General features: G+C 26.3%; 1 protein-coding gene across 1 annotated transcript; it reads left to right on the top strand.

The window, feature by feature from the left end:
• Window positions 1-9,540: 9,540 nt before the first annotated feature.
• EIN_382660 (Hypothetical protein) lies at window positions 9,541-9,627 on the top strand (the record flags this gene model as incomplete). The annotated part of the gene is made up of 1 exon (XM_004254405.1): window positions 9,541-9,627. A coding segment is annotated over one exon (87 nt), but the record flags the coding sequence as incomplete, so codon positions are not given.
• Window positions 9,628-9,977: the final 350 nt, after the last annotated feature.

Raw genomic sequence — 9,977 nt, forward strand, 5'->3', positions numbered from 1 at the left:
AAATAAATAAAAATTATAGTTATCCTTAAAAAAAATACAACATGCAACATGTTAGTCGATTTAAGGTTCATTCTATTACGCTGGAATAATAAAAATAGAAAATACAAAACGATTATTTAAACCCAATTTTGTGTATGATCAAACAAATACAAAACAATACACTATTTGTTTCTTTACAAGTAAAAAAGTCTGACTTCGGACAGCGTCTCAAAGAATCAAAGTACTGAATATTCGTTTCGAGGTATCCCACTATATACATGATTTTCTACCATTTGACATTAACTTCAAATATACTGGGCTTAAAAGAAAACATAACATTAGTCTTAATCGGGGAAATACACAAAGAATAGAAAAATAGTGATGAATCTCTGTGCATCAAGCAGATAAGGGATCTGTTGGTGTTGTTACACCATGGCAATTACCTCAATTTAACTAGCATGTTAAAAACGTCTTATTTTCACGAAGAAATACATTACGTATCTTCAACTACTTAACAGAGCCAACAGTGGTAAAAGTATTTAAAAAGAAATAATCCTCTATATGAATTAATTCAGTCTTTGATACATTATTTTGAAATATCATTTCTGAATAGTAATTTTTAAAATCAATCAAGTAAATAATTAAAAAAAATAAACATTAAATATATATTATAACAAAACATTTTTTTACAAAATTTGCTCATTATAACAATAGGATTTGTTTTTAATTGCCAGTAACATTAATGTCAATGAAGTTTAAATATACAAAAGGTTTTAAATAAAATGAAAAATATAACAATGTGGTTGATAAACAGAAAATACGATTATATTGTTCAAATTAATAATAATTGTATGTTAAAAACAAATTATTAAATAAAAATAATACAATTTATTTTTTCAAAAATTTTAATTCAAAATATGCATTTAAAACTTATTATATGGTTTTTAAATACCATTTTTATGGTTTGCCAGTCATTTTTTTGACAGTTGGTTTTACATGTATCAGTAATTAAAGTACTTAAAAAAGTTGTTTAACTTGTTTTTTTGTTTATTTGAAACATTTTCTTATATATAAAATAACAAATATAAACCGTTTATGTCTTTTTATATATTTGTATTTTGAGTGCAAATATAAGACAGTAAAACCTCTCATTAGTAGATTAAACTGAAAAAACCTCTCAATAATGATTATGAAATTGTTTTTTTTCCTTTCTTTCCCCCTCGATAAATGTTTTTTATTTTGATTTTTTGAAAAGTTTTTAATGAGGGGACTCACTAATGAGAGGTTTTACTGTTATCAACTTTAGTGATTATAATATTAATTGAATATATTAAATGTATTATAATATAATATAAAATATGATATAATTTTTATTTTGAAACATATTATAATATTGATAATATGTTTATTTTTTTATATCAATTACTTTGATTATGGTAAAGAACGAATGTTAAATGGATATCATAATTAATAACACGAATAAAACAACCAGTTCACAAGTAGATGATTCCATTTTCAATATAAAAACGTTCATAAGTTATAAGTTAATTTCCACCTTTTCTTTATTGTTTTTGATTATTATATTTTCCAATATTCGTTCATACTTTTCCATAAGGAAGAACAACACTGGCGTTTCTTTCTTCTTTTTAGTCTGCATTTGCGATGATTATATAATCGTAGTTGTTCACTTGTTTCTTTAAAAACACGACTCTGTCCGTCTCCACCTCGACATTATATTCTGATGGTTGTTCAATAGAAAGAATGACGTCGTTCATGTTGTATATTTCGTTTGTAGTGACTGCCAAGTCAAACCACCTGTACACAAAAGGATCCCCTTATCGTCTATATACACTAGATCGTAGTAAACTTAGTAAAACACTCCTTTCACTCCTCCAATGAACCCCAACCAACTCATCACTCTTAACTCCTGTAAAGTTAATGCTCGTGTTACCTTTTTCCCATACAATTCTGGATATTTCAGTGCATATGATTTTTTAAATTCATCGCTTGTAGAACGGGCCAAGTCGATCGGGTGCTTTTGACAATATCATTCACTTCCTTTTGATATTTGTATACATTGAACACTACCGACTCGTTGATAGGATATATGTTAAGTCCATATGCATCGAACGCTGGAAGATATTGAACTGTATCTTGACGCTGGGAATATACGGAGTAACCCGTATGATTGGGGTCTTTATCTCTAATAATCATAGTCAAATTGATCAATTCATCAAGTCCACATTACAAAGTTTCGTCATCGACACACCACGCAAAAAAATTTGGGTGGTCTTTGTACGTCTCAATATAAGTCAACAATTTCTTATATTCCACGTTATAATAATCCTTAGTTATATTACACGATGGTATGTTATATGAATACAAGTCTTTGACCGTAATTAAAGCTCTTAAATTATCACCGTATTTCACATTCATTATATCCAACATTTAGATGGGCGGTTTGCCATTTGGCATTATTGTGTTAATATGGGGCTTAACCAATTCTTCCATTTCATCTTCTGTAATTGAAGAGTAATACATGCCAATAGGTAAAAATGGTACTCCGTTCTCTAATACTCTTCCGTATTTATCAAAAGTGAATTTCTGGTGTTTATCAACTACTCGATTTAACTGTGTTTTAATAGTTTCTTTGGTGTTCTCTGGAAGATACAATAACTCGGCAGTGACATCATATAATTCTTTGAATGTGAAATTGTTATCAATCTGTATAATAGTGATTGTCCCTATCGCAAACACAGTTTTAGTTGTTTTAATAACACCACCTTTCGAAATTGAAACTGTGATTAGCCGGTGTTGGAGATCTATTTCAGAAGACACATTTTGCTTGACTTAGACTTCTATAATATAAAAATTGAGTGAAACTTTTATCTACGTCTCTGTAATGACAACATTGAGTATTTTTTAAGTTTACTTTGATTGGACCAAATTTTACAGATTGCCAACAACACAATTTAAAATCTTATGTGTTTAAACGTGTGGTTGTTGACCAATAAAGTTGGAGACAAATTAATTAAAAGAAGAAAAAGAAATAGTTTTAAAACTCTAATAAAGAATTATTGTCAAATGGATTTTGGTGTCTTGGTATTATTTGGTACAGAAGTTGCCAAAATCACAATCCTAATTACCCACGTCATTATTTTATAACCAAAACGTTTATTTTCTCTTATAAATTCGTACGTTATAATATTACTTTTTCGGCAATAATTATTGTGGAAACGCCTGGTTTGGTGAACTTTTTTTCACTTTTTAAATTAGTTATTTAATTATTTATTAAAGGTAATCAATAAAATACATACTTCTAACTATTATTTGGTCAACTATGTTTAATTATAATTTTATTTAACTTGAATTTAATACTTCATAACCATAAACATATTAAATGCAGATAATTAGAACTGTTTTAAACGATAGACTTGGCTTATTTTGATTAATTATGATAATAAATAGCATTTGTGGTCTAAGGGCAGAATTCCACCCTTCCAAGGTGGAGATCTGGGTTCGAGTCCCGGAAAATGCATTTTATTGTTATGACAAATGTGTTTTTTTCACTTCAAAAATATTTGTTGTTTTAACAATAAATAATATGAAAAGGTTAAAAAAAGCACATAAAATGAATAACAAGACACGAAGAATGCAAAGAAACAATATGCTTAAACACCACCTCTCAATCTCAAAATAAGGTGAATTGTTGACTCGTTTTGGATATTGTAGTCTGAGAGTGTCTTATCATAATCCGCAAGATCTTTGCCCTTAAAGATGAATCTTTGTTGGTCTGGTGGAATACCTTTTATATATTGAATTTTTGCTTTAATTGCGTAAATTGAATCGTTTGGTTCAACTTCCAATGTAAATATCTTACCATTGAGTGTCTTCACATAGATTTGCATTTGTGAATTAAAAATTTTGGATTGATTTTATACAATTTGTTGATTTATTTCAATGATGTGGTACATATATACTATTTTCAAACTATATACATTTGTATTTTAAAATTATAATTTGTGTAACTATTAATAGCATTGAAAATAATATAATGGCTGTTAGCAGAGTTTCCCAAAGTAATCAAAAAAAACGGTAGCAGATTTGATTTATTTTTGGTTCTTCCAAGCCTTCTCAAAACTGTTAAATAAATTAAAGATCAAAACATCAAAAACATATTTCCTTCTTTTGCCATTGAACAAAGTAAAAATACAAAAATAAACCTAAAGTTTTATTTTAGATAACTATTTCAAACAATTTATTATTTATTAAAATATGGTTTTTCTGTTTTATATAAAACTACAATAAAATATATGTAATTAAACTAATTATTTATCTAATGTAAAAAATAAACCTTAATTTATTGGTAGAATAATAAGCATAAAAACCCCGATTTTGTATGTACAAAAATTGTAAAATATTTAGAATTTCAAAACATTAAATATAAATAAAAACACCAAATTCGCTTAAAACCCACTTATTGCCAGACTAAATTTCAAACTTGTTTTTTTATATTTAAATTATATATAATAAAAACATATTTGAGAATAATTAAAACAACTAAGATATACCATTGGAAATAAAAAACCATGTATATAATAAAAATTATTAAAAATTTAAATGAGTTTTTAACCTTTTTAAATATGCCATTTGAAAAACAATTCAATTGTAAATATAAAAATACAACAACAAATTACTTTTTTTAAATAAAATGAAAATCAATTATATTAATTGTTTTAATTTATAATATATAATTTTAAACAATACAAGAATTGTGATTGCCATAATTATTGTTGCTTAACTCTCCGACAACCCAATAGTTCTCTATTTAACACTTTTTGAAATTGTTGTCCCAAAATTTTTTAAATAATTTTGAATATATATTGGGTAAGTTTTCCTGAATATACGAATAAAAAACAATAACAATAAGATTAATTATATTTTCATTTTGAATAAAAATTGTCTTAAAATAAATCACCAAAAATAATAAGCTGTCATAATTTGTTTTTTAAAAAAATTCAGACAAAAAATAATTCCGAACCAAAACATAAATCTATTATAAATTAAAATAAACTTTATCTAAAATAATAAATTTATAAATAATTGACTTTGTAACCAGATTTTTATTAAGATATATTAGAATAAAAACCCGCTAAAACAGGTAAAAATTTATTTATAATTTTATGATAAAATATAAAAACAAAATTAGAATATATACCATAAAATATCTAAAAACAACTTAATAATTATAATTTCTTTTGTTCTCTTCTCCAATTTCCGATTTTTTCTAATTGTTCAACACCTTTGATACCCATACATTTATTACAAACACATTGGAAGTGGAATGAACATACATGATTATAAGATAATGCACATCTTCTTGTAAACAATGAATTGCTGATTCTTTTATCTTTGAGTTCCAAACAAATTTTGCATTTCGATTTACCTTGGTCTGTTTCTCTTCTTATAGTTTGTTCTACATTTTTTTCTCCAACTTTAAACGTTTTTTCTTTTGTTTTATTGATATATTCAAGTATAAAAATTTTTGTTAATGCATTTCTAGTCTTTCTCAGTCTTGAATGTGCATTGTTAATACCCAGTTTTTAGAAAGGTTAATACAATATTTCCATTTTGGATATTGTCTATTTGTCATTTTGAACTTTTCATTATTTCCATTTTCACATTTGCTTAACACGTAAAGAATATAACTGTTGTGATATGCCATGTCTATAATATGGTAAAAAACGCAAGTAGCCACCTTCTTGATGGTCTCTTACACGTGTGTTCTCGCATACTTTGGTCCGCTTGATCTACACCACACATAAATTTATTGTATTGATTCACTGTTGAAAATTTACCTTCCGATAATTCTCCCACCTCGTTTTTTACAATGAACGATTCTTGTTGTTGTGTTCGTGAAGTCAAAATCATAATATTTTTGTCTCGTTCGATAAATGATACAATTCGTATTTGTTTTGTTTCTAATAATGGAGTATTGATGGTTTTCTCTAAAACAATTTTCTTTAATAACATTTTTTCAGTCTTTTTCTTTTTGGCAGAAAAACAAATTAATTTGGCTTTTTGTGGAACGAACAGTCTTTTTGTGTTAATTGTGCTAACTAAATATATTTCATTTTCTAACAATTTGACACACAATTTTTCACTTGTAAAAAAACGATTTACTGTTATTGTTGATTCGAGTGGATATTTCATTTGTAAGTGTTTAACCAATTCGATAACTACAAGACCACCAACATCTTGAATGGGTTTTCCATTGTCAGAACCACGATAGAAAAACGTATTTAGTATAACATTAGTTGTTGAATTTGCGAGTATGAAAAACTTCATTTCATATTTACCTGGTTTTGTTGGAATGAATGTTTCCTGTTGCACCACTTTCCATAATAATTAAACAAATTTTCATCTATAGATAATTCCGAACTACACCTATAAATATTTGGGTACAATCACAATAAATTGCGATTGAATAAATTGTATATTTTCTTTATAAAAGAAAAATAATCTAAATCGTTTTTGTTTGTAAAATAAATCACATTTGACGTATTTGCAATGTCATATTTGTCAGGTTCACTTTGAATAAGTGTAACACTTTTGAAAACGTTGGGTCGAAGTTGAATTTGTTCTGGACGTTTTGGTGACAATCCTGGTAATCTCAAACGAAGCAAACTTGTTTTACTAACTGGTATTTGTTGTGTTGATGGTTGTGTTATAAAATTTGGTTGTAATGACTGATTAACAAATTGTTGTGTTTGTATGATAGAACTGCTCAATTCAAGTTCATGTACGGTGTCAATGTGGTCTTGTAAAACTTCGATACTATCTTTATTCAATATATCATCTGTGGAATCGTATTCATCGTTACAATCTTCTTCATCAGAAAAACTTTCAAAGAAATCTTTTGCAATTTTTCTATAAGCAGCGGTGTCATCAAAACGAAGATATTTTTTATTGTTTTGAATCTTTTTAACGATATTGGTGCTTTGTACAAATAGTTGGACTTTTCACTTGACCACAATGCTTCAAGTGATATTTTGTTTTCTTTGAATTGGCTTTGTAGAATAGTAACTGCTAAAAATGCATCCAATTCATCTATTGTTATATTTTTCCAGTTGTTTGGTGATTCATTAAATTCATCTGTTGATAGATTATATTCACTCATTAATGAACCAAACAAATTGGTGTTATCAATAATTACTGTTTTCATGTTGTTGTCGATTAATGAATTAAAATAAAAGAGCTCGTCACTTTCTTCGTTAATATGTAAAAGGGCTTTTCTTTTTATCAAAATTGGTTCATTGATTGTTGTGTCAAATTTAGCTTCTTTCCACTCTGAATCTTCATAAGCATTCGTGTTGAAACTATTAGTTGGCAACATATATTGTGGTTTTTTTCAGTTTTGAATAACAAAAAATATAAAGAATTGTTTTTTGAACAAAACAATATTATTAATTTGTTATAATAAAGGTGGTGGATAAAAATTGTTTTTAGAAAAACTAAAATTAATATAAAAACAAAAATAATAACACTTTTTATTAAAAAAATTTGTACAATTAGACAATTTTGCCGATTCTAAAAAAGTTTAATTGTTTTTTTTTATTTTTTGTGTTTTTTTTTGTTAGTTAATTCAGATTATGAATTTTCATTTTCAAATTTTAATAAAATTATAGTACATATATAACATATTTTTTTCAACAGTGCATTTATATGCACTATTGGTCTTTCCGGCCATTGGTGTGTATGAGAGTTAATTATAATAATAAATTATAGAAAATATAATTATAATTGTAATTTGTGCTATAAAAGACAGATCTGAGAACAAATATAAATAACTAAGGTTTACATGAATAAAAAACTTTTCAAGGCTCGAGAAAGGTTTTGATGTTGGCCTACCGGCCCTCAATAAAGTACACGATGTTGTACGTGTGGGCTGTGGTTCTTAGTTGATTCTTGAGTTGCCAAGCCTGTAATTGATTTGTTTTTTATCTGTTGCGTTAAAATTGGGATAATAATAATTTAATAAATTAATTGGTTATTTATTTTAGAAATAACAATAAAATTGTAGCTCATATGCCCGTTCTTACAGTTAAATTTACTCAAATTTACATCATTTTTGTTTAAACAATCCAACAACATTTTAAATTGATTGGTTGTTTTTGTGGGTATTATTAGGATTACCACTTATTAATAGAAATTAAGCTCATTTTTATTTTTGAATCAATTAATAAAAAAACAGAATTTTCCAAAAAAAAACTTTTTTTCCAATTATTTTTTATAATAAAATTTTATTTGATATGACAAAAACAAAAAATTATTATATCTGCTACCGTTTTTCAACACTTGGGAAACTCTGCTGTTCGGCTACTTTTGATATTACTTAGAAGTTGGCGACTTTTTCGAACTAATAAACTATTAACTATAATAAATTATATCATATTCATTATAGTCTCAAAAATGTGTAAAAACACAATAGTAGTTATAATTTGTTATATTATAATCAAATACATTTAATTTAAAAAATGATTTAAGAAGATATAATTGGGACGGTATTTTTTTCATTTTATTTTTTAATAATAATTATATTAAATTTATATGGTTTATTTTTTCAATTACTTTTACATGATAAATGGTATTATGAATAGTTATTTAACTAAATATTTAGATCAGCGACTTTTCAAACAACTAAAAAGTCGGCGATTTTAAAAGGGACTGTAAAGTCGCCGAACAGCTATTATAAACAAAATATACATATATAGTTTAATTTGAGTTAATAATAATAATTAATATTATTAATATAGATAATATTAATATAGATTTGTAAATAATTCAAAAATATTTACAAAATACAGTAAAAAGGTCTATTTGTCGTAATTATAATTGTCGAACTTGCGATTTGTCGCACAAATGGCCAAGCATTTGGGTCTACGACAATTAAATATTTTGTTCTCGAGTCTGTAACTTTGGTTGAATTAAAAACCATTTTTTTATAAAAAATAAATTTCATAGTTAAAAAGAATTTTTTACAAAAAACACTCATTTACAACAAATAGAGTAAAATCTGTCTTTAATTCACTTAAAATATTTTGGAATTATCGGGTTTAATTCCACTTTTTTCAAGAAAATTATTTTAAATGATTTTTAAAACAAAAATAATTGATGGAATAAACTTCGGTAGTTTTATAGTTATAATTATTTAATGATTATTTGATTCAATCAAAAACAAATGGTGATGGTAAAGGCTTTTTCATCGTCTCTAAAAATAAAGTTTTTTTTAATATTTAATAATATATTTTAATTAAAATTATAGTAAATGGGAGCTTGGGATAATATTTAGTCTGGTTCCCGAATTAAAAATGTGTCGATAATTCAACTCGAATCAGTGAAAAAAATGCGACGATTATCGAAAAGAAGGCACGGGCGGTCTGTTTGTGCACCCGTTCCACACATTTTTAATGTTATCCTTGGCGCCGATCCCAATGAACGCCCCGTTTGAAAAGGGACCACATCCGCGTTCAAACAGTACGGAGGAGGAAAGTGGGTGACATGGGGACGCACAAACAGTGGCTGAAAAATGGACTTCCTTCAAAAAACACTCGCGGCAAATACTTTGTTAAGTTGGTGGTGAAACAAGTCTGTTTGAATAAATAAAAACGAATAAAAACTGGAGTTCATTATGTTCGTTTTTATTTATGCATTATTTCATAATAAGTAATTTATAATGTAATAGTACCGAAAAATAGTTTCAGAAACAAAAATAATGCATTTTTATTCAAAAACAAATATTATGATTAATTTGGGTGAAAACCCAAATATTTTACATAAATTTAAACAAAAAACAAGACTATGATAAAAAAAATCAAAATGTTGTTTTTATTGTTTTTTCTTACTTCGGGTTTAATTATTTTTGAATGAATTAAACCCAATTATTTAATTAAACCCGGATTATACTGTATAGCTTTTCTAGTAAACATTACCATATA

Source organism: Entamoeba invadens (genome assembly GCF_000330505.1).
Source record: "Entamoeba invadens IP1 unplaced genomic scaffold scaff_1105074725743, whole genome shotgun sequence".
NCBI classification, from domain to species: Eukaryota; Evosea; order Mastigamoebida; family Endamoebidae; genus Entamoeba; species Entamoeba invadens.